The sequence below is a fragment of the Aristolochia californica genome, unplaced genomic scaffold (genome assembly GCF_029961685.1).
Source record: "Aristolochia californica isolate CCGP_79_NKW_82.1479 unplaced genomic scaffold, dmAriCali1.0.hap1 SCAF_5, whole genome shotgun sequence".
NCBI lineage: Eukaryota > Viridiplantae > Streptophyta > Magnoliopsida > Piperales > Aristolochiaceae > Aristolochia > Aristolochia californica.
This window is the reverse complement of record NW_027182214.1, coordinates 43,009,777-43,035,481: the sequence shown is the minus strand read 5'-3', so window position 1 is coordinate 43,035,481 and position 25,705 is coordinate 43,009,777. Positions and strand designations below refer to the sequence as shown.

At 37.6% G+C, this 25,705-nt stretch overlaps 4 protein-coding genes and 1 pseudogene across 5 annotated transcripts; 2 read left to right on the top strand and 3 right to left on the bottom strand.

Moving 5' to 3' along the window:
- Window positions 1-2,648: 2,648 nt before the first annotated feature.
- Window positions 2,649-3,957, bottom strand: LOC137966668 (uncharacterized). Its single transcript, XM_068813355.1, has one exon. It carries the CDS (start codon window positions 3,867-3,869, stop codon window positions 2,784-2,786), a length of 1,086 nt encoding a protein of 361 aa, XP_068669456.1. The 5' UTR covers window positions 3,870-3,957; the 3' UTR covers window positions 2,649-2,783.
- Window positions 3,958-5,860: 1,903 nt separating this feature from the next.
- On the bottom strand, window positions 5,861-8,459 carry LOC137965386 (probable anion transporter 1, chloroplastic; annotated as a pseudogene).
- A 4,073-nt stretch (window positions 8,460-12,532) lies between these two features.
- LOC137965385 (cytochrome P450 86A1-like) lies at window positions 12,533-14,089 on the top strand. Its single transcript, XM_068811683.1, has one exon. The coding sequence runs from the start codon at window positions 12,533-12,535 to the stop codon at window positions 14,087-14,089; it is 1,557 nt and encodes a 518-aa protein (XP_068667784.1).
- Window positions 14,090-15,054: 965 nt separating this feature from the next.
- Window positions 15,055-17,583, bottom strand: LOC137966323 (probable methyltransferase ICS2). Of its 2 annotated transcripts, none has more exons than XM_068812905.1 (5): window positions 17,410-17,583; window positions 17,128-17,297; window positions 16,624-17,034; window positions 15,732-16,004; window positions 15,055-15,628 (listed from the first exon to the last, which is right to left on the bottom strand). In XM_068812905.1, the coding sequence occupies exons 2-5, from the start codon at window positions 17,200-17,202 to the stop codon at window positions 15,275-15,277; spliced, it is 1,113 nt and encodes a 370-aa protein (XP_068669006.1). In that variant the 5' UTR covers window positions 17,203-17,297; window positions 17,410-17,583; the 3' UTR covers window positions 15,055-15,274. The 2 variants fall into 2 exon arrangements, with proteins under 2 accessions (XP_068669006.1, XP_068669005.1); XM_068812904.1 differs by having other exon boundaries at window positions 17,128-17,251.
- A 5,014-nt stretch (window positions 17,584-22,597) lies between these two features.
- LOC137965384 (WUSCHEL-related homeobox 5-like) lies at window positions 22,598-23,336 on the top strand. The gene is made up of 2 exons (XM_068811682.1): window positions 22,598-23,051; window positions 23,158-23,336. Exons 1-2 carry the CDS (start codon window positions 22,598-22,600, stop codon window positions 23,334-23,336), a joined length of 633 nt encoding a protein of 210 aa, XP_068667783.1.
- Window positions 23,337-25,705: the final 2,369 nt, after the last annotated feature.

Genomic DNA, 25,705 nt, shown 5'->3' with positions numbered 1-25,705 from the left:
CTACCGCTTACAAGAGGACGAAACCACTCTGACACCCACTCCGCCCATTCTTGACCGCCTCTCACGGGATTCGAATGCGGGACATGGCGTGTCTAGCTCTGATACCATGACAGTGCCTAGCCAATACACCCAAAAGACCGATCTTTTAGTTATGAAAAACTACCACCTACAAGAGTGGACATGAACCACTCTGACAATTAACTCCATTTCATTCGGAGTAAAATATTGTTTGTGATTGTAAATTGCTGGTGTGGAAGAATCAGAGAAAACTTTCATCTTTCCCTTATTAACTCCATTTAAGACATTTGTAGCTATTCATGTGGATGTAGGTAAGAAATGAACCTGTTATTGATTAACCCAATGTATTAAGAGATGTGACTTCAATGGTTTGAGGGACGTGAAATAAAGTCAAAGCCTTTTTATTTCGGTCATCTACATTTATGTCTTATTATTACATTGTAGAATAGAGTTACAATTACACCAGAGGTTTCATGACTCACCCAAGTAAGATTGGGTTTCTCCATGGGTCAAAGTGAAGAGGGGCTGACTTGGAAAAGGAAGAGTTTCACAAGGTAAAATGAGGGGAATTTTACTAAATTACCTATTTTTTAATAATATTAACAAAAATAACCAACTTCCAAACTTAATATAAAAATACCTAACTTTGACCGGTCAACTACATATGTGTATAGTCCAACTCGACACATCAACTTTGACCGCTTATGTTTTGCCACAATAGCATGCCACATCATTGAAACACCACATCATCGAAAACACATGTAGATATGTTATCAGAATGTTGCATCACCATTCCAAGTCAACATACCTTTATTCTCTCATTTTTCTTTCGCAATTGATTTAAGTTCTTTTGTAATTTTAAAAATATTAGTTTCTGATTTTAAAAATCTTATACATTTCATTACTTTCTATTTAATATTTTTTTATTAATTATTAATTATTAATGTAATTAATACCTTACATTATCGATTTAAGATATTATTTAATTTAACACAATATTTTTTATTTTTTTAAAATATTTTTTGTTGTACATATTTTACTACCTTCTTTTTTAAAATAATAAAATATAAAATTTGTATAATAAAAAAATCGTTTTCTTACCTATTTAACACCTTTCATTATCGATATGAGTTTTTTTAATTAAAAAATAAAAAATCTTATTTATCGGTATACGTTTCATTATCTTCTATTTATTGTAATAAAATATCAAATAATTATTTATAAAATCTTTTTCTAATGTAATTAATACATTTCATTATCAATTTAAGATATTTTCTAATTTAAAAATATATTATAATGAAATTGACATGCTAATGTGGCACTACATAAGTAGTCAAAGTTGGACTATACACATGTGTAGTTGATCGGTCAAAGTTGGGTATTTTTATATTAAGTTTGAAGGTTAGTTATTTTTGTTAATAGAGACTTTTAGGTTTTTACCCAATTTTTAAACATAATTAGACAAATGAAGAACTTTTGAATTTATTTAAAAAATACCCAACTTTGACCAGTTAACTGTATATATGTATAGTCAAAAGTGACACGTAGGCTTTGACCGATTACGTGTTACCACATCATCATTATACGTTAGCACTCGTTGAGTCGAACATCATGTCATCTTATAGACACATCATCACACATGTAGGATGCCACTTTGTTAAATTCTTTGACACATCATCATGCCATGTCATCATGTACCACGTAAATTTGATTTTTAAACTCTAAAATATTTTTTTTGAATATTGTTTTTTAATTTATACATATTTTAAATCGATAATAAAAGGTACTACATGGATGATGACGTGGTTAGTCACGTTATATTTTAAACTGAGGATTTTTTGTCATTTAATGACGTGGCATCCTACAAAGGTGATGACGTGTCGTTCGACTCACCAACTGTTGATGTGTGATGATGACATATCGACACATCATTGCCAAAACATACATGTCACTTTTGACTATACACATGTGTAGTTGACAAGTTAAAGTTGGATATTTTTTTAAATAAGTTCAAATATTCGTCATTTGTCTAATTATGTTTAAAAAGGTTGGGTAAAAACCTAAAGGGTGAAAGAGAGCAAGATTTGGAAGAGGAAGAGAGGAGAAAATAGTGTAAAATACCATACTCTTGAAGAAAGGAACCCCTTTTTATTCTTTCTTTTTTCTCCACTTCTTCCCCAAAGATGTTCCCTGTCTCTTTAGAATTCTCACTCTCTTTCACTTTTTCAAAGAGGGGTTGGACCATATAAGAAACCCGACAAACTCCCCTATAGAAGATACGCATTTGGAAACCAGTAGCTTTGCAGAACTTGGAAACCATGGAAGTCTCCTTTAACTTGTCTGAATAAATGGGAAGTCAGTAGCTTAGCAGAAGGACTGTAAAGAAGGCTTTTCATTTTCCATGGCGATTATTATCTGCAAATGAAACTATCTTTCAAACCACCATGGAAGTCTCCGTTAATTTGTTTGAAAAAAATGGAAAGTCAGTAGCTTTGCAGAAGAAGGAAGACTGTAAAGAAGGCTTTCCTTTTTCCATGGCGATTATTATCTGCCATGAAACTATCTTTCAAACCATCATGGAAGTCTCCGTTAATTGGAAAGTCAGTAGCTTAGTAGAAGAAGGAAGACAGTAAAGAAGGCTTTCCATTTTCCATGGCGATTATTACCTGCAATGAAACTATTCGATTCACCACAGCAAAGCTATTTTTACAATACGAAGCTGAGTCTTAATATCGGAGACTCGTTCTTTTCCTCTAACCACACACTCACAAGCTGTATTCTATTACAAAGCAAGGCAACACGGCTCGCGGACTAAACACCAAAAGCTCGTCGTCCAGCCCGTCTTGTTGAGCCCCACCACCCGCTACGACCGAGTCAAACCCTCCGTCTTCCTTGTCGTTATCCGTCACCTCGCTCACCTCTTCACTCGCCACTCGTCCCGCCACGACTCGGCACACCAGCATCGCCCGCTTCACGTTCATGAACCTGAACTCCTCTTCCAGTTCGTCCGGGATCGCCTCGTGCGCCCGCCTGCTGCTCCCCATCGTCCGAATCCCGTCTAGTTTCCGGGAGAATCCGCTGCGTATGATCCCGCAGACGCTGCAAAACTCGTGGCCGCACAGGCCGCAGTAATCGTCTTGCCCCAGGGAGCACAGGAATGTCGAACAGTGGAAGCGCAAGAGCTCGTTCCCGTCTGCTATACAGCGTTCATTCCTTCTACCTCCCAGCTTCGCAGCTTTGGCTTTGATGGTGTCTCGGTATTCTTCGAACCGGGCGAGGATTTTTGCGTTGTTGTGGATCTTGAGGATGCGGTGTATCTGCGGTGAGCGGGTACTGTCTTTCCCGTTTTTCCACCCCGTTTGGAAGATGATATTGACGATGTTTTTGGCAGAGTCGCCGTCATAGAGCTCAGACACGGCGTGCTTCGTCGATTGATGTAGGTCGAGCTGTGCCGTCCCGTGGAAGATTTCTCCACAGGTGGAGCACACGAAGATATCGTTGCGGAAATTGAAGGAAGAAGAGTTCTTGAGGATCATATCAGCTGGCAAATCAGCTTCTGTGAAAGACCTCGTCGATCTCTTCCGAGACGGAGTGGCAAGGATTGCATCGGGTGATCCGGACAAAGAAGCCGCAGGTTCGATTTGGGTTTGTGCACTTCTCTTGGGCTTCTTGAAGGAAAAGATTGGTTTGAGGTACAGCCATGGATTGACGAGGTGAAGATTTCTAAGCCTGTTCTGTTTGGATTGAAACTTTGGAGTCGATGGTCTACTTGCGAACGCAAAGCAACCCAGGTGGAAGAAGATAAGAAAGAACGAGGGCAAGCGAGAGAAGAAGGACCGTAAAGTCGCCATTCTTAGAGGAAGGAGGAGCAGGACACCGAGCCTGAAGAAGCCATGACAGAGCCACAGAGGCAGCGAATGAATCAACGAAACCGAAAGCAAAGGAAGAAGAATAAAAAAGATAAAAGACACACGTGGGTCCATTGAAGAATAAAGCTGAAGTCGGTGGAATGCAACTTCACCTTCACTGCTCCAGAGACTGCAACCTCTCCTCGTGATCGATCGATCTCCTAAAAAACAGTACTAACTGGCAATCAAAGAGAATGAGACGCCGAGAAGAAGCCCAACGGCTCGTTCATCTAAACCAACAGGACCCAACGTACTCATTCAATTCCTCGTCTCTCCGGAGCATATCCCGTTCGTCGCAGCACGGAAAATTTCTCAAGTATGAACACATGGGGCCAGCAATCTTCTAATGATTCCATCAGATTTCTCTTGTCTGCTTCATTACTCCCTTCCCTCTCGCGCCAAAATTAACTACCCACTTCGAACCGATTTTAACCAATCCCGGGTGTCGCGTTTGATTGAAAGGAAAAGAGAGGAGATGATCAGAGCAGTTAAAAAGGCGAACAAAAGGAAGTCAATCCAGGAAGAAAAGGCCAGAAAGACACAGACGATCATGAGCGTGTTCGACGGTGAGAAGGCAAATTTCTGAATCATTACGTTTTAAAGACAGGGAAGCCCGGGTTAGAAAATTATGAATTGGACAAAGCCACCACTTCTCCATGGTTAATCGGTGGCGACTGAATTGTGACAGAGAAAAGGTGTAAAACGGGGAACGCAGTCTCTCACGTCTGTGAGAGAGAAAGTAAACTGTAAAAGTCCTGAGATCGACCGACAACGTTAAATTGAGAAGTGGTGCGCCATAGCTTTTGGGCTGGACGACATAAAAAAGAAACTGGCAGAAATACTAAAAAAATGGAGAACAAAGGTGTAGAGAACAGACAATGAGACTCCTTTTTGGAGAAAAAGAAAGAAAAATATGATATGGCGTGGCTGTGTAACTGTGTTAGGCGAGGCCAGATACAGTATCATCCACTGTATCGTCACTAGTAAGATGCAGAAAGATTGTTTAGTCTATCCAAAGTGCAATTTACGGAGTAAAAAACTTCTTTGTTAGACCAGAACATGTTTTTACGTACAACTCATTGAACTCTCTTTACCATCAAAAGAGTAGAAGTTGGAATTGATGGACAGTTGAAACTGTCCCACTATTACTACATCTAATGGAAAACTACCTAATAATGGCTCAACTAACAAGTTACGTTTCTGAATACGTGTTATCTGGTCCAGTAATCACTGTTTCAGTCGCTCGTGAAGCTCCTCAGCATCATGCCAGTCAGTGGACTTTGCCGTGAATCAACCATTCAATCGAGTACTTTAAACATTTAGAATAAGGATATGGATTAACCCTTCCCTGCTCTTTGTTTCGCAAATGAAAAAAAGAAGTTGCTCAGTTGGAGAATTCAGTCCAGGAGGATCCTTTGGCCCCTTATGTGTTCTGGGCTGGTACGGAAATTACATTTTTATTATCTTTGGGCTGATAATGAAGAGAGCTCGATGCGAAATGGTGAAGAAGATGGTGTCTGAGCAATTGATTATGTGAAGAATGCCTTGGCAATGGAACAACTCCTGCCATACAAGTACGTAGAGAAAAATAAAGTATAGTTTGGGTACACTGTATACAGCAGAATGCCTCAAAGGTGTTGTGCTCTGGTTTTCAGCTCTCACAACTCTGGTTTTCATGAATCATGACGTTGTCCCAAGGCGGAATCCGCCAATCAAGGCTCTCAATATCTTTCTGTAGCTTCGAATGATGTTGAATAAAATGAATACAGCTAATTTCTGTGCCGTGCGTTAGAGGGTTTAGCTTTCTCTAAAATCTGTTTTCCCCCAGCAACCAGCGTCAGGTTCTTCTCTGCTTGCTCTGTTTCTTTCTCCAGTCTCCCAGTTCAGGTCCGAGTGCTTCTTATCTGTCCACTGAAATTCGGCTGCTTCAACTATCAGTCTAGGATTTTCTGACCAGTTGAGAAGAGATTCCACACCATAGTTCCAGCCAGATAGAGGCCAACTGAAACCTTGAAGATATCATCCCAAGAACCTGTACAAGTTTTCAATCCATCAGAAGTTACTGAAACACCAAGGTTGCACCAATGTATTTGATGTTTGAACATTATGATGAAATTCTCATTGGGAAGAGATTCCCACCGTGTAGTGGAGTTTATGTCATCTTCTTGATTATCATCAAATTGAGTGATTGTAACATGTAATATGAACTCATCCACATTTCCCTATTCATTATTTTCTGGTATCAGTTAGAACTCTTTCCTGGTTGATTATGATTCTCTTTATCACATTCCTGGAGGAGGGAAATGTCAAATTCTAGATGAAAGAAAACACCATGCTGTAAGATGTAGCCAGTTAGAGCTGTCCCAAAGACACCTGCTAAAACACCAGCAGTGTTTGATAAGCCCAACACTACTCCCTGCACAATTAAAGAAGCCATTATTGGCTAATACAAAGAGACCTTGTTGTTGATGTTGTGAATTGAAGATTTAAATTGTGGCTTCCAGAATAAACAATTCAAATATTTCCATTGGACCAGTATTTGAAATCAAAGCAGTGGAGAAACCCAGTGTTTAGGCAGTTACTTACAGCATATCGAGGACCAATATCTTGATGATTGGAATACAGACCGGACTGTGAGAAAGCATCAGTTCCCTGTTGAATATTCAAATTGTTATTTGACAGCTCGTGTTCATATTCATAAATGAACTGTTTGTTGGCATGAGTTGTCTCCCGAGAAATCAGAGGAGGAAAGTGTATTATGAAATTGAATATACGATACCAAAAGGATTTTTTGACACTGTTTCCTTACAAGGGTTTTGAGGAAAGTCATACTCCAGCTGGTTCAGATTTTTCTGATGAGTCCAAGTGAATTTCTCACCAGAAATATTTACGAACCAGGAGGAAAGTGTACAATCTCAGCACATACCCTACTGTACACAGTTCCAGAACTGCATGTTTTAATCTATGGATTCATCAACAGTGAGAAGATTATTAGGGCCCAGACCGGGGCCTTGGACAGGCTCCTTAGAAATATTACCAGAGATCATCAGTTCTCTTTCTTCTGGCCGAAGTTCTGGATCCTCTAGGGGTGAACTATATACCTACAGTATAATTTACAGGGGGATAATTAGTGATAAGCTTTAAAACTTAGCAAAGAAGAGTAAGAAAATGCAACACTAAAACAGAGGAGATATAGTTAAAATTAGAAAATTAACAGTAAAAAGGTACCTTACTTAGCTATGCTGCAAACTAAACAATTCCAAGAGAGCCAAAAGAGTAAAAGACTGATGGCCAGCCAAATTTATGAATCCGAAATGGTGAAAATGCCAGCCCTGATACAGAACCAAGGTACATTCCACTGTAAACTAGAGCCAGGGATCTGCTTCTCTCAACTACTGGAACCTATTTTGACAGAATATTATTCATGGCAGGCATGGCAACACCCTGATAAGACAATGTCAGATTCAGACCAAAATAGAATGAAACCAATAAATCCACTGTAGCAAACAAAGGCTAGCTGTAGAGTCAAGTTCATATCCTAGACAAAGTGAACTGAGAAAATCTGTAACTTCTCAAAATTATTAATAAAAGGTCGTTTGTAAAAATTTCTGCAATAACAGTAACCCAAAATTTTCTTATACAATATTCCAATAATAGAGGTCAAAAGAGAATGGACAGGGAATGTAACTCTCACGGTGGTGAATCCTTTTCCTCTTTTAATTGTTGTACATGAAAAGGAATGTCATTTGACAGATCATAGATGCATCTGTTGTTACAGAACTCAAATTTGAAGCTTCAAAACCATATCATCCTCTATCAAGTAAGAACAACAGTAAAAATTGGTTTATTTCACTAATGTTGAAAGTTGTCTAAATTCCTTGATTGCTTCTGTTCATCTGAATCTTCCTCTACTCTGATGGCAGATTTACAAAGTACATCTACTATTTCTATAAAGCCAGAAGGTCATAGAAGCAAGGCACCAACCTCACCGATTCCCATGAAGGCACGAGTGGCAAGTAGGAAAGGCAAACCAAGCTTAGCAGCTATAGGTGTAAAAACTGTTGCAATTGACCACCAAACAACTCCAAATCCCAGTACAAGCTTTGCCACCGACTGTGTCTGCCATATTCCTCCAGCAATCTACCATTTTAAATTATAAATCAGAAGCCATTTCACTGAAGATTAGAAATGAACTGGATGCTTTGTAAATTAAAACAGCTTTACTGTTTTTAAATTCATTTGGTTTCATTTAAGAAAGAGTAAAAAATTTTATCAAACTTGAACAGACACAAGAACCTGAAAGGGGAACAGTTTTGCTGCATGAGAAAGATTATGAAAATCAAATGACTATTACATATGGAAACTACATAGTCTCCATTTGTCTGAAAAGATAAATTGGAAAGGTTATAGTAATTAATGGCGGCAAACCTGAGTCAGAAGGTAACCCCAAAAGAAAGACGACAGGATCAGGCCAACAGTAGCAGGATTCCAATCAAACTCAGCCGACATGGGAAGGATAGGGATGCTCATGTTTACCTGCCAAGCAAGACAGATTCTAGTCCATCACAATGTATATAGAAATGGGAACAGTCAATATATATAGATTCTAAAACACAGACAATCAAAATTTAAAACCAAGATATTAAAATCGAAACAGTCAATATATATAGAAATGGGAATTTAACCAAAATAATCATTTAATATAACTTATTTTGGAAAACAACGTCGTCATCAAAATATTTTGAAACTACCCAATTTGACCGGTCCACTGCACATGTGTGCAGTCAAAGGTGACATGTAAACTTTGACAGCCTACATGTCACCACATCATCACTGTAGTGAAGTTAGATGAACACGTCGTCTGTCATGTTATTATTTCACCATGTCATCTGCTATGTAAACTGCCATGTCATAAAATAAAAAATTGAATAATTTTAAATAAATAAATAAATAAATGCACTTTTTATTACCTTATATCTTAAATAATAAATTATAAAAAATCTAATAAACAATTAAAAAATTAACTCTTACTTATTTAACACCATTTAATATCCATAAAAATATTTATTAATTAAAAAAATTTATCGTTACACTTTTTATTACTTTATATTTTTTAAAATAAAAAATTAAAAAGTATACGAATTAGATTTAAAATATTTAGAAAATACAAATATTTAAAATTAAAAATATTTAAAAATTAAAAAAACATATAAAAAAATTATTTTAGAGTTTAAAAATACAATTTATTTGTATAATTTTATCACATTATTTAAAAATATATATTAGTTAATTAAAAATATTTATAAATTAAAAATATTTAAAAATTTAAAATATTTATAAATTTAAAATATTTATAAATTTAAAATATTTATAAATTTATAAATATTTATAAATTTAAAATATTTAAAAATTTATAATATTAATATTTAAAAATTAAAAATATTTACAAAAAAATTATTTTAGAGTTTAAAAATACAATTTATTTGTATAATTTTATCAAATTATTTAAAAAATAATAAATTATTAAAAATATATATTAGTTAATTAAAAATCTTACAACACCTTTTATTATCAATTAAAAATATTTATTAACTGAAAAAATATGAAAATTTTACTTGAGTTTAAAAAATAAATGTACCGGTACACTTTTTATTACCTTATATTTAAAATAATAAGTTATAAAAAATCTTACTCTTACCTATTTAACACCTTTTTATTATCGATTTAAAAAATATTTTAATTAAAATTTTTGAAAATTTTAGTTTTGAGTTTTAAAATCAAATTTATCAATACATTTTTTTCAAATTTATCGAAGACTTTTTATTACCTTATATTTAAAATAATTAAAAATAAAATAAATATACTAATTAATTTAAAAATCTTACTCTTACTAATTTGACATATTTTATTATCGATTTAAAATATATTTTAATTTTTTAATTGAGAGGGGGGCGTCGAGGGCGAGGGTGAGGCTGAGCGGTGGGGAGCGGCGACAACAGGCACTACTAGAGGGGAGAGAAGAGGAGGTCGAGGTCGAGCGGCGGCGTCGAGAGGAGAAGGGACGAGAGGGGGAGAGGAGAGGACAGGAGAAAGATGAGCGGGGAAATAAAAAGTGTATTTTATTATTATTATTATTTTAAAAAATATTCAAAATTTTTATTTAATGACATGGCAGATGATGTGGCAAAATAATGACATGACAGATGACATGTTAATCTAACTTCATTGCACTGATGACATGGCGACATGTAAGCAGTCAAAGCCTACGTGTCGCCTTTGAGTGTACACATATGTAGTGGACCAGTCAATGTTAGGTATTTTTCAAAATATTTTGATGACATCGTTGTTTTTCAAAATAAGTGGTTTTAAATGGTTATTTTGGTTAAATTCCCTATAGAAATCAGTATCCACAAACTGTATGCAACATGCGTTGCAAGAACATCCTTGGGTATGTGACAAACAGATTAACTACTATGAAAATAGCTAAATTTTATACAGCTTTAGTTGCTCATTGTCAAGTAGCTCAGCTCATGCAAACAATTAATATATAGTCATACGAGTACTCGAAACGTTTTGATGGAGGTATGCATAGACAATCTTTTTCATAATAATTTAAATTATGTTTCTTCATTAATCATTTAGTCTTGTAAATTGTGATTTAAGTAGTAAATTTTATCAAATGGAAGAGATTTTGAAATGAAATGTCATTAATAACTCAACCTAAGTAATTATTGGTCGATAATATGAACTTCGAACGGTTTAATCTAAGGCCCTAATTGGTAAGGGGTTAGGGTTAATGATTTTGGCCATTGGATTAAGGCTTTACTCGAACTAAAAAAAAATAAAAAATTAATCATGTAGTTATAAGCTATTTTCACAGGGTTATAGATCTATTTACCCTTTAACTATAATAAGCTAGTATTAAGGTTAGTAAATCAATATCGAAATGCTGAAACTAAATCTCTTCTTATCCTTAACATCTCTTTGAGATTTCGGAGATGTTTCCAGAAGTTGTAGAGAACTTCTACTAATGTTCATTTAAAGTTGAAACTTATCAATTTGTTTAAAAATAAACCTATCGTAATCTATAACAAATAATTTGAAACATTTTTTAGTAATTTTTTTATTAAAATTAATTATTAAAATTAATTTCTATAATATATACATGTAAATATTGTTTTTATAAAATAAGATTCTTACTTGTTTTTTATATATTCTTAGCTCTTATGTTTTTTGTGCATTAAATAGATAAGAACAAAGGACAAAATGGAAAATTTTCTTTATATATTATGAGACAATTGGGACATTGACATGCATTCATGAATGTATATTGTGGTCATGGACACAAAGTAGCCAATGTTATGGCTAGAATGTACTATAGCATTCTAAAATTTTACTTGCAGCCAACTATATATATGTTGTTTTTGCTTCGTTTTAGTGCAACGTTTCAAATGTGGTTGTTGGAATTGGCTGCCTGTCTTTAATATTCATGTTGTGCCTTCTCTCGATCTTTTAGAGCAAATGGTTTCAATAGTGGTCTATACATTGTGTCTGAGTACGAAAAGAAAAACATTTTATGTAAAAAACCTGATCTTGTAAAAATAGGAGAAATGTATTTTTTGAAATCTTGATTCAATTGAAGGAGACATTACAAATTCGTTGACTTTCTCAACAGATCTCGATATTCTTCCCATGCAAACGTCAAATTTCTTAGCCGGGAGGTCTTATGGTTATCAGGTGAGATTAATCCATTTTTTCTCCTAAGGGAAAAAATCTCTTATGTTCGAGTTTCTTCTCAATCTTGTCATACTTAGTAATCTTCGTCATCTTTTTTCTATTTGGATTCGAGCTGTTCAAGCAACCCTACCTTGCCGTATTGTCAATGTGGGTAAACAATTTCCTACCAACTTTCAATTGTTCGTTCATGGTTTTACGGTCTCGGTTTCTGTTCTTGCTTTCAGACACCACGATGTTTCTTGTCTATTGTGGATAGAATCACGTCGTTGATATCTTCCATAAGTTGAATTTGTTTTATCAAATACAAATAACAGAAGATGAACTTTTTCAATGAATTATTCATATCGCCATTGAAAGAACATCAGTTGTTCCATGTTGATTTACCATGGAAAGCTCTTCCGAGTTGCCGATAAAATGATCCCTTCTGGTTCTTGAAGATCCAGAATGCCTAGCCAAAAACAGATTTCTGAAAGGAATTGAACTTGGAGATTTATCTTTATTTTCAGGGCATTTGGCGGATCGTCCAAGCTCTGTTTTGCCTGATCTGTTGGCTGCTAATAATTCCCCCCATTCTACATTCAGTCAAGAAGAGAAAACTAACCCAGATTCCTACTCCCTTTCGTGTGCACGAAGCACTTCGAACGTCTCTTCTTTCATGTCATCACGAAAGAAAAACAGGAAAGCATGAACACTGGAAACTCCCGGCTCCCTTTTGCTTTCGTGACTAAACCCGCAAACCCTAATTTCTCAACCACCCTTCCTACACCTTCTTTGTGGAAGCTCTACTATCTAATATAAATGGTCCGCTTCATGTGTTGCAAAATCCACACTGATCAAGGGTCTTTTCCCTCTTATTTTTTGTTCCAGAAATGGAAGCCTTAACTTTCGTCCTCGTTGGAGTCGGAATCACCGGAGTTTATCTCGTTTGGTTCTGGTTCTTAGCGAGGACGCTCACAGGTCCGACAGTATGGCCGGTCGTCGGCAGCCTTCCGTGTCTGATCACGAATAGAGCCCATATGCATGATTGGATCGCGGCGAACCTGAGGAAGACTAGTTCACTCACGTATCAGACTTGCATTCTCGCTCTCCCCTTTGTCTCAAGGAAACAGGGTCTCTTCACTGTTACATGCAATCCCAAGAACCTGGAGCATGTTCTTCGATCCCGCTTCGAGAATTATCCCAAGGGACCGGCCTGGCAAGCTGCCTTTCACGATCTTCTGGGTCAGGGCATCTTCAACAGCGACGGCGAGACGTGGCTCATTCAACGGAAGACGGCTGCTCTGGAGTTCACCACCCGGACTCTCCGCCAGGCCATGACCAGGTGGGTACATCGTTCCGTTAAGCTGCGGTTATGGAGTATTTTGGCCAAAGCACAGCAATATAGAATCTCCGTCGATCTGCAGGACCTTCTCCTGCGGCTTACATTTGACAATATCTGCGGCCTAACTTTCGGTAAAGACCCCGAGACCCTTTCTCTCCAGCTGCCGGAGAACCGGTTCTCCACCGCCTTCGATTCCGCAACCGAGTCAACCCTCCAACGATTCCTCTACCCCCAGATCATGTGGCAGTTGAAGAAGTTTTTGGGTCTTGGAGCCGAATGGAAGTTGAAGAAGAGCATGAAGGTCGTCGACGATTACATGACCGAGGCCATCGCCGCAAGAAAGCTCACTCCATCAGATGACCTCCTCTCGAGATTTCTGAAAAAACGTGACGCCAACGGGAAATTCTTCCCAAGTTCCGTTCTCCGTCGCATCGCGCTCAACTTCGTGCTCGCCGGACGAGACACATCTTCCGTCGCGCTCAGCTGGTTCTTCTGGCTGCTCACGCAAAACCGTCGAGTAGAAAACAAGTTAATCGAGGAAATTTCGAAGGTTCTAAAGGAGACCCGCGGCGGAGACCGGGAAAAATGGGTGGCGGAGCCTTTAAGCTACGAAGAACTAGATGGTCTCGTCTACATGAAAGCTGCATTGACGGAAACTCTGCGACTATACCCTTCGGTGCCCGAGGACTCCAAGTACGTCGTGTCCGACGATGTGTTACCAGACGGAACTGCCGTACCAGCGGGTTCATCTATAACATACTCCATATACTCGGTTGGCAGAATGAAGTCAATATGGGGAGAGGATTGCCTGGAGTTCCGGCCAGAGCGGTGGCTATCACAAGACGGGACTCGCTTGGAGCTGCAAAAGGACGGTTACAGATTCATGGCGTTCAATGCAGGGCCCAGAATCTGTCTCGGTAAGGACTTAGCCTACTTACAGATGAAGTCGGTGGCGTCGTCTATTCTGCTCCGCCACCGTTTGGAAGCTGTCCCCGGCCACAAGGTGGAGCAAAAGATGTCACTGACGCTCTTCATGAAAAATGGCCTCCGCGTCTACGTCCATCCAAGAGACCTTGATGGTATTTCAGGTCTTCTATCAACTTAATCGTGTGTTCTTTCATTAGGGAGTCGCTCGGCTTCAGTTACAAGGGGACTGTCGTCTTCATTCGTCGTGTCTCTGTTTTTTTTTTTTTTTTTCAATTTTCGTCTTAATTCTGAGTCTGTTTGCTCCGTTTTTAAATTTTCTTTTAATCTACAAAATGAGGTTACAGAGTACTCTTGCTGTAAATAAAAAAACATTGAATGAGAAAATAAAAAAAAATTATAAATCTTTTGTAATTTATACCGGAAGATGATCTTTCTTTCAACTTCTCAAGATTTCATTGTATCGTCAATCGATAGATAGGAACTCACCCAGCATAAAAATCATTCGGAGCAGTGAAATAAAGAATGAAAGATCCTCTTCTGTCAGATTAGCTTGAAACAAACAGAAACTAGTAATCGTTAATTGCACTATTTCCTTGGTTTACCAGCGGATAACGAACGCCGGATCCACTCAGCTGTTCAGAGTTGCTTCGTTAATTGGGAGAGCATACATTAATGACTCCTGATGCTGAACCGAGGGAAGAGTGAAGACAGGACCGTAAAACAAAGTTAGGACAGCGCACGGAGGTTAAACCAAACATAGAAGAAAGAAGCATCGCTCTCCTGTGGGCGGTTTCAGAGGAAGATGAATCTGGTGAGAGTGCTAGATACCTATCATCCCATGTCACCTGTGTAATTCTTCTGGGATGCACAGCTAAATGAGGTATCATAAACGGAGCCTCTATGCCAAGTTGCGCATTCGCTAATAGGTCGATCTTTTAGTAACATGTTCTTCCCTTTCTTCCGCCATTCCATCTCATTCGTCTGCTATGTCTACAATTTTATCAGTTGATTGGAGATCTGGAAACTCAAAAAGTTATATCATGGCTCCTCATTAGCATGGAATCTCATGTGCAATTGGGTGATCTTTTGTGACTCTGCTTACGAAATTTGTGTGGCCTTGAAATGTAGTTTTCGTAGAAACGACTTAGATAAGTCGGTATTTATTTTAAAAAGAGTGACATCATTGTCTCTATAGATGATAAAGCTTGCATAACTAAGCTGAGATTAAAATATACCTTCAAAAATATTTTCAAATCAAAGATTTGGGCACTCTCAAATACTTTTTTGGGTATAGAAGTAAGATATTGGCAAGCCATAATTAGTTTGCTACCACTCCGTATCACTCTCACAGCAAAATTAGTCCTCAAGATCCATCCCTCTTCCTTCTCCTCAACGCAATGAAGATGCTGGTAACCATGTTTATTTCCGATGCTGAATCCTCCAGAATGTGGGCAAGCTTGAGGTACAGATTATCCATGAGTTCTTCCCCGAAATGGTTCGCAATTACGGGCTCAGAAAATGATCTCACTTTGTTGGCGATCTTTTCTCCAATTCCAACATTATCATCCTCCCCTTCAGACCTTGTATCCAGCGAAAAGATTTCTATACATTCAATTGCAAAGGACCCTTCCTTGTGTATTTCATCTACGACTTCCTCTGAAGATGGGGTATAGTAGGGCATGTTGAAAGAGTCCAGCTTCTCCTTCCCGACAATCCCCTGCACAAACAAAGAAATTCAATAGGTAGGATTTTCTGATGCTTTCTCGACCAATTTGAAACATGGGAATACAGAAGAGAGCAGCTTCTTCATTCTTGGATACCTCTTGAACCATCTTAGAGAGAACCTCTGCCATTAGTTCCCAGGGATAAGTCGCCTCCTTACTTGTTGGGTCTGTTGTTGGCCTCCCATGAAACACTACTACCATTCTGCCGTCAGGAATAATCTCCTCTGATCTGTGCTTCAGAAACAATGAGAAATTCCTTTGGAATTGCTTCAGATAGGCTTCCCAAACACCAGGAGGGCTCGTCTTTGATATGTAAATCTTTCCCTTGTTCAGCGGCAGGCCTTCTTCTGTTCTCAGTCCAGAGGGGACCTTCAGTGAGTTCCACAGCAGCCAATGGTTAATGATACCAAGAAAAACAAAATCTCATTACTTAATTAACTACGTATCAGAAATGATGACCCACGAAGATAAAGAGAAGGCTCCAGAGAGAGAAAATGTAACACCAGGAATGATTCTTGTGTTATTGTTTGCTTTTATGCCAGTTTTGAAACAAGTAATTACTAGCAATATATCTGATACTTGAAGAACCACCCAGATTTTCATCAGAGTATAGCAAACATGGAAAATTGGTTCTCTTTTCCCTTAAACAACAAACTAGTTTCATTGAGAATGGAGTAACCTGCGACAGAGAGTTATTCTTGCCCTTGACAAAGAAACAATATTATAAGTAATTAGCAGAAGCAATAAAAAGTTCCCGTCAGAATAATTGGGAACGGATTGTTATAACTTAATTTCTTCATCGATCAATCTTGCAAGTTTCAAATGATTCACTGCTCTGGATCAAACAAGTATTCTATATATAAAGCAGGCACTTTGTGATAGAACCAGGGGAAAATAAGGCATTCTGATATTACGACCTCCGGCATCAAAATTCATTGATTCAGCAAATCCAATTGACCTCAATCCTCCCGTAAGAAAAGCTACTTACCCGAGACAGCCATTGGATACAGTAAGAAGCTCGAACGAAATGCAAGTTCTCCCTAGGAAAAAGCCTCCCATAAAAAGACCCAGGAACACCTGCTACAAAACATGACAAACCCTCTTCTCCCGTCACCCTCTTCAGCATCTCATGAAATGGAGCCAAATTCCGAAAAACAGAATTGAAATCATTCATAGGAAGATCATTCAAGCTAAGCCGAAATTCAGGCAACCGCCAATTGGCTTCACGACTTATCTCTGCGACGACCTTGACAATCCCGGAGATGACAGACAAGGTGCTCGGACCGGAAGAGGATGCCAAATCGGCTATGCTGAAGACCTCATTTGAGAAATTTTTGTCGTGGCATAGGTCACGGATCGCCTTCTCTATCAAGGGTTTTGTGATAGAATTCACCTTTCTCTATATAACGAAAAACACGAAAAAATTAAGAGTTGGACTGAGCAAATTTTCATTTGACAGAAGGAACTTTGAAGCTAGCGAAAGTAAAGGTACCACGAAAAAAGCGTCTTTAGCGTAGCTGGCGTCTCCTTCTCCTCCATTCATGCATAGAACTTCCTTCAAATCCATGATTACTGTGCCTTGCTCTCCCGTCCTCTTGGTTTTCAGCTTCAGTTTCCTGGTAGCGAGTCGGATTTTTGGAAACTCATTCTCGATCTTATGAACTTAGAATTGAAATCCGTTACTTAAAAATCGGTCAATGGGTATTGAAATTCAACTCTATTCCCATGGATTCTTGTCCTTGGATGATAAATTAAACAGAGGAAAAGAACTTACCTGTTGGAAGCGAAGACCAGCAAATCTTAGTTCTAATCTTTGTCCTTGAAAGTGTTAACAGTTGAAGAGAGAAAAGACAGGACGACAAAGACGAATGAATAGGTGGGAGTGACCTCCTAAAGGAAGCAGAATGCCCTCTTCAAACCCATTAAAAAAATTAATAGAAAGGACAAACAGATAGTAGGAAAGAGAAACATAAAAGAATGTGAGGGAGAAAGGATCAGAGCCTGTATATGCAAATATAAGAGAGAGGAAAAGGAAAGGGGAACAAAATCATAGCATGCACTTGGAGAATGAAAAAAAAAATAGAGCAATAGTGAGAAGTGGCATAAGGAAAACAAGGCAAAAATAAAAAAGAAAAGCATAAACACATAAGGAGGAAAAAATACCATCAAGAAGGAAAACTGAAGTAGCTAAGATAAAAAGAATAGAGAGCAACCACCAAGCATCAACACCAAGAAGATCAAATGAACAAAAATGCATGTATAAAATCCATTATAAAAGGATTGGACACTTTCCTTTTCTTTATGGAATTTTCTATTCCTTGGATATGGGAATTGGAATTGAAAATTACTTTTAATGAATTACAACTGCCAATTTTGTAATAATTTTTTTATGTTAGATGGTAGAATAGATTTCCCATAATGGAAAGCAAAATTAAGTCTGCTATCCTCCGGTTTGAAAATCTAACTCCCAAATATGTGGAAAAAACCAATATGTCGGTCTTTGAAATTATCAAAGCATAAATTAAAGGCAAAACTTTAGCCATCTTTGAAAATGAGTTTCTCATCGAAACCTTGGACTCAATTAAGGAGTCATTTTTAACTGAATTTAACAAAATTATAAAGAAGATAATATGTATATCTGCCTATGGTTTTTCCAAAGACGGCAATGATGGTGAAATTGAAGATCACTATGAAGATTGTAGTTCAACCCCAGACACGCAGCATGAAGAAGAGGATGCTTATGTTGATGACTATTGGGATGCAATAATTCATAAAATCCAAACCAAGGCTAAAAAGAAATAATTATCTTGCAGACAATGGCCTATCAAAATAGAAACATCATAAATTTTTTATTCAATCTTGATTAGAAGACTTCTCAAATTATGTTGGACCCCATGACATCTAGCATACCCAAATTGTGGGAAAAAATAAAATAAAAGTAATCACACTCAAAAAAGTAGATTCCCTGAAATATCATGTCAACCATCACATCAACAATGACTTAAAGTCTTCTTGGACAACTGGTAGCTTTTGGTTAAAAAAAACGAATGACATCTTATCGATGAAAAAGTTTTCAAAGATTCTTATCTTGAAGTTCAAAAGATCACATAAGATCTTGAAAATTTTTAATAGTGCATAATTATTGAAACACGTGTTGTAATGTTTTTGGTAGATGTTAAAAATTATTAAATACATCAAGTTACTTTTCTTCTCCTTTCTTAACCTGTAAGGTTCATATGTCTATAAATATGGAACCCATCAACCTGTATGGTATCACTTGAAAATAGTCTAAAGTTGTCTCCAAGGTTGTCGTGTATGCTTGTAAGTCATTCTTCTATAAATTTCTTTTTTAGATTTAAAACAAAAGTTTGAGAGTTTAAGTATTTGTTTGTTCATGCATTGAGTTATTCTAATTTGTATAATAGTAGTAGGTGATCCTTTCTTTTATGGTATCAGAGCCATTATGGTTAAAGGCTAAGCATTGAATGCTTCTATAAGCATGCTAGCAGGAGAAACAATGTAATTATGATATATTAGATTATGTGAAAAATAGGAAATAAATCTTTCTTTTGATTATTTCTTCTCTTTACCATGGGAGTGTCACCAAGTCACGTTGGAGTTAAGCCATGTGAAGTCGGGGTAGGCGTGAAAGGCTGAGTATTCCCTTGTAAATTCGTTGACTAACGTGTATGATGAAGTTAAGACGATAAGAAAAAGAATGATCTAGCTTTCTGTGGCTTCACTACTATAATTTTTATGATGATATCAAAACTCCTAACTAGGCTACTTATAGAGAATTCATACTAGCACAATCATGAGTTTGGCTAGAAATAGAAGTTCGTTTAAAAATTCATAGCTATTTGAATTTATTTTACAATAAAAGTTGAATGATTGGATAATTCTGTCTTTCAAACCTAGTTCAATATATAATAATGAAACTTTTACCCTTACTTCTCCCATGTGAATCAAAACCATGGAAAAACTATCAATATTGATGCCTAAGATACAACTCTAAAATTATTAGAGTTAGAGAATTTAAGAAATTATCTTAATTATTTTAAATATATGCATATTGGATACATTCAAATTGCATTCAAACCTTTAACTTTTTTAAGCATAAATACCTGCCTTCAAGCAATTTAGATCGGAAACCTTCCCTCATAGGTGTCATTGAAACCAGTCTCAATCGAAGTTTGGTTTATTTCAATGTTTATCCTAATCTCACCGTTTATGTTACAGATAGAAATTTAATGGAAGCATTACAGCTCAGACTTCTAACCCAAGGATATAACTTTTTACGTGGATCAGAAACTATACGCATCAATTTCAAGGTAATGAATACCTTGGCTCCCAAAGTACAAAGATTTCCTGAATTTGATAAAACTGTTATTATTTAAACAGATTTACTGAGTGAAAATGTTGCCACTCCCTGAATGATATCTTGGGAGAAAATCAAATTTTCTGACACTTGGGTTATTCCCCAAGTTGTTTCAAATTCCTTGATGAAATTCCTCATAAAACACGATTGCAAAGATTTTTAGGTAGTCTAAATTATATTTCAGACTACTATCCCAATCTTGACCACGATTCTAAACTGTTTTATGCAAGACTAAAGAAAAAACATGCTTGGACTAGAACCCATTATTTAATACTTAATAGAAGTTTTAGCTTAATAATTATTAAGTAGTAATAGTGTAATAGTAATTATTAAATATGTCAATTATTACAATTTAATAGTAATATTAGTAATATAGACATCAATAATAGCATGATTAGGTTATTACTACTTAGTAATAATATTAGCTTAATACTAATAATTAATTTAGGGAAATAATTATTGATAAATATTAATGACAATACTTATTGATAATTATTATAGTTACTAATTGTAACTTAACTTACAATAAATCTATAGCTAATAGAAAATTAGACTATAATTATTAGATTATGTGTTACCTAATTAAATAATTTCTATAAGACTATAACTATTAGACTAATAAATAATTAATGATTAATACATTATTGTATACATATATGATTATAAGTATTAGAAATTAAATCAATTAATAGAGTAATCGTGTATTAATTATTAATTGATAAATAATTTTAAAATAAGGAAAATGAATATTATTAATTATGTGGGTCTAGGTTGTAAAAAATACTCACATTATTAGTATGCAAGGAAGTAATTAATAGAGTAATTATGTATTAACTAGTAGTTGATGAATAATTTTAAAAATAAGAAAAATTAATATTATTAATTATGAGGGTCTAGTGCCATTAAAAATACTATGTATCACAAATCATTAAAATATTTGGTAATTATACTGGTATTTCTTTCTTTTTTGGACAAACAAATACTTAGACAAAATTAAACGAAGGATCCACAATGGACTAAAAATATTATTAAAAATTAAATTAAGGAAATTATATGTAACATATTATATAAAGCACCAGGTTAACATATCGTCGTCTCACTGAAACTAACCATCTATACGAAAGATGAGAATGCATTGCTGTTCACAGTAACTCCCTCCACCTTGTCACTCCTGATTCACAGAAAAATAAAACAAGAAAAGAGACCCAGAGATTTCAAAACCTCGTGGAGCCTATCCAAAATCGGTCTTCCGACCGCTTCAAGCCTGCAGCCATATCGAAGTTCATCCAAGTCCGACGGGGATGATGACAAGGGAGAAAGACAGAAGAAAGCTGGAAGCCGCCTTGAATTCACGCGTGCTATTAATCTATTCCTCCTCGCAATCTCACCTCTCTCGCAATCCAAGACAGTGGCAAAAGTCTCTTCCCAGGATTCCACTGCCAGAAGACGCAAACGACACTCCTCTCCGTCACGACACGCTTTACCCGATTCACTTTTCGTCTCCGACACATTTCTTTAATCCCAGTTTGAGAAAATAATTTGCCCCCAGCTCTCTCTTCTCCATGAGGTGTGTCTCTTGTTCTCTGTCCCTAATGTTGTCTCTCTTCGTTCTAAATTTATTTCCTAATCCCCACTTCGGATGTCGATGCTTCTCCCTGTCTCTCTCCATGGAAGTCAAAGATACAGGTAGGGGGACCCCATATTGGGTTCTCCATCAAGTCTCGACATGTACAGATTCTACAACTTTTGTGGCATTTTATAATCTGAATTGGGCGTTCAATTAGACAAACAAGAAGAATATGCTTCGGGAATTGTTCAAGCACGCAGGACGGATTTTCCGTGCTTAAACTTATTAAGAAAGAGAGGATAGGATCTAAAGTTAGTGAAGAATCCGACATGCCTGGTGCACTTATTAATTACGGCAGAAAGTCATCTCAGATTCTCTTAAGCTTCAGAAACTCTGATCAGTTCAGTTCTTCTTTCATGTTTCAATTAAAAAACTCTCGCTTAATTTAAAAGTGGGACGTAAGTACTGACCTTGCGATTCTTCAATTCGACTAATCAAGTTGAAAGGCTGGGTTCGATCTCAGTAAGCACTTTTGGATGTCATTAATGGAGTTGAAATCGGTGACGACCATGACAGAGAGGTGGTCCCGGGGCTTTGAATTTCTCTGACCTCTGAAATCTGAACTGATTTGAAATCAAGAACATGGATTCTGCTAACTGATAAGAATGGCATCGCCTCGTTCAAAAGATGACGGACCTATTGCTTGCACATTTAATAAATGTCATGTTGTCATCTCTCTTCTCTGGTGTAAGAGATGTCTGTTCGGCATCCAAGATGGAAAGGATTAATGGAGGTGACGATCTCAGTCATAAGGGAGGAGTGGAATAGTGGACGACTTCATACTCCATAGTCCAGCATTCCTGCATTGATTTGGATCATAATTTCAGGTCCAGACTCCTATGTTCCGGCGGTCGAAAAGTATTCACTTCGATCTTGTTAAAGACAGCAAAGCGACACTAAAATACTTGGAAATGTCTGCTCGCCGAACGAAACGTTGGACTGTGGCAGCTTTTCTGCATGGCCTTCTCTCTCACAGCACAAAAAACCACGATCGTCTCTGAGATAAACAAATCGGAACTCCGGAAAGTAAAGACATCTCCTCCTTATTATATAGCTTGCTTGCATAGGCTCCTATCCTTTCTGTTCAGAGCACCAGAAAGAGAAGCCGATCAGAGAAGGAGAAGTGGAAGATTGGATATGGACGAGGGAATGTCAGGTTTTTGCATCAAAGGAGGTGGGAAATGCGGTCGGTGGAACCCGACAGCGGAACAAGTTAAAGTTCTGACCGATCTGTTCAGATCTGGACTCAGAACTCCAAACACAGATCAGATCCAGAAGATCTCCTCTCAGCTCAGCTTTTACGGCAAGATCGAGAGCAAAAACGTCTTTTACTGGTTCCAGAACCATAAAGCCAGGGAGAGGCAAAAGAAAAGGAGGATCTCCGTTCGTGAACTAGATTTAGCTCCAAAACGTACGTTAAAATAGACAAACCTAGTCGATTTATTTAATTTCTTCAGCCATGTTCCGCTCTTTGATCTGCATCACTTCATTTTAATTATTTTCTTCGCGCTTTTCAGATTGCCCTGAAGCACATCAGATTGCGGGGAGAGAGAAGGCATTGGAGACACTGCAGCTATTTCCAGTGCATTCCTGCGAAGAAGCGGAGAAGGTGTGGTCGTCGAGGAGGGAGACCGTCTTCTCGCATGGCTTCGTCGGGAACGACTGTCCGCTCTTAGATCTGCGTTTGAGCTCTTAACAGATCAGATTCCTTTGTCAAAAGTATAGAACGAAACTGGAAGAAAGAGCAGACTTAGGGTTAAGAATGAGAGAACTCACAGAAGTACACATCATGAAAGCTGTCCTGTAGGGTTGAATCATGAAACGATGCTTTTATTCTTTATTGATCTCCAAAATGCATGAACTCCATTGCTCTAGATATGCTTTCATACAGGTAGCAGCAAGAGGATTAGTTTCCGTTTCACTTCTCTCTTCAATCTTCACGCAACGTTTCAAATTGCACTTCCCCCCCCCCCCCCCCCCCCTCCTTTTTATTCCCCTCGCATCTGAACAAATTATCCACTTTGCTGGTGAACGCATCATCATGCATCCCTAGTAGTGCAGCTACTTTAGGGGCTCTCTTCAGGTGATGCATGTGATACATGAGGCATGTGTTGCATGTGATTCCTTAATGTACTAAATTCGTAATTATTACATGAGGTCCACATCACAAACATGGATTGGTGATGGTCGAGATCATGCAATCCACCTAATGGTTAAAGTCATGCACATACCTTAATCGACAAGAGACAAGTAGTCAAAGTCAAATATTTTGACTAATGGTTTAAACAATAGTGCAAAGAACATGGTGTCATGAAGTCACATGTCATTTGACACGTAGCATAAGTAAGAAAAGGAGTTGGCTATGTTATGTTGAGTAAATAACAGACACAAAGACACCAATTTTAGCATGGTTCGCCTAAATCTGACTACGTTTAGAGACTGTAACATGATTCTTATATATGGAGAAAATTTCTTATAAAAATTATTTACAACACTCTCAAATCAATAAACCCATAATTACATTTAATCACAGAGAATAACAATTTTTACTTACTGTTGTAGTGCTGTCATTGTTGTTGCCAGCAACGGTAATCAGTCCTGCAACTGCAACGTTGAGTCCCATTGTATCTCACAGCAGCGTCGAGCCCACTGAACCCTCTCTGTTCAGCAGCGTCGTCCCGAGAGATCTCTTCTGTTTCCCGCAGCGACGAGTCCCACGGCCTCTCTCTGCAGCGTCGTTCTGACCACTCGGAAACCTTTCTCTCTTTTTACACAGCAGCACACCACCACCCAGATCTAGAAATCCAGACCCAAGCTCTATTTCCCCCCTTTTTTTTTCTTCTCTGTTTCTATTTTTCAACTTAATGTTTATGTTTCCCCACACACTGTTATCTACACGCTTCTGAAATTAAAACAGAAGTGATGAGCTCAAACGGGCTAGGCCCCTTTATAGGGCTGGGGTTGATTTTTAACATGTTATACTTCATGATCTTAAGTAAAAGACTTGGCTTTGTCACATGAACTCATACGAAGAAAACTTACATGAGAAGAAAACTTGTCTTTCTACAATCTTATGAAAAAAAATGGCCTTGCCACATGTAACAATCTCATCAGATGCCACGTGTCAAATTAAAGGCCAGAATGCGGAAGAGAAGTACAGACCTCATCCACCACTGAAACGCCTTGGCCTTTTCCTTTCCACGTTTATTCCTTTTATGGTTTTTTCATAAGCAAGTAAATCGACAAAAAGAAAGGAAGATGAGCTTCACGATAAGCCACTTGTGGCGAACTCGTGCTGGAAACGCTCTCCTGTAACCAGTCCTGCCCTCTTGCCTCATCGACCGCCAGATCGTTTCGATCTTTTTCTTCTCATCCTCCATCCGAAGATCCTCCTTCCGCCCCAGACACCGCGAGCTATATATATTACACCAACTTCATCCGCCTTCCAATCATCTCCAACCAGAAAGCTGAGAGAGAGAGAGGGGGTAGGAAAATAGCCCAGAAAGGGTAGGAGAAACAGAGACATGACTTCCTTTACCTTTGCTTTGGCTCCGGCGGTTCCAGGAAGAGTCTACGCCCCGACGGCTGCCAAAGGCGCCAGCGGCAGCGCAGACGAGAAGAGCCTTCTCGATTGGATCATCGGAGGCTTACAGAAAGAAGACCAGTTCTACGAAACCGATCCGGTCTTGAAGAAAGTGGAGGAGAAGAACGGCGGGACAAGGAAGAACTCGGTTGCTCCCCCGAAGAAGAAGAACGGAGGCTTTGGTGGTCTTTTCGCCAAGAAATGAGGTGGCGGCCGCTCGGTCATTGCCCACCGGAGTTCCGACCCTTTAGCTCCTCATTACTCTCTTTGTTTGGTTATTGATCAGCGAATTCATGAATCTTTTTTCTCTCTAGTATCATCTCCCGCAATTGCTCAAATTTATTGTGCGGTGATATGTTTTATTCTTATGCAACGGACGATCCTTCGATTATTGGAATTATATGATCTGATATCATTAATCTCCTTCGTATATCAAATCTGCATTTCGTGAACGAAGCCTGTGAATTTACTGGATCACTCTT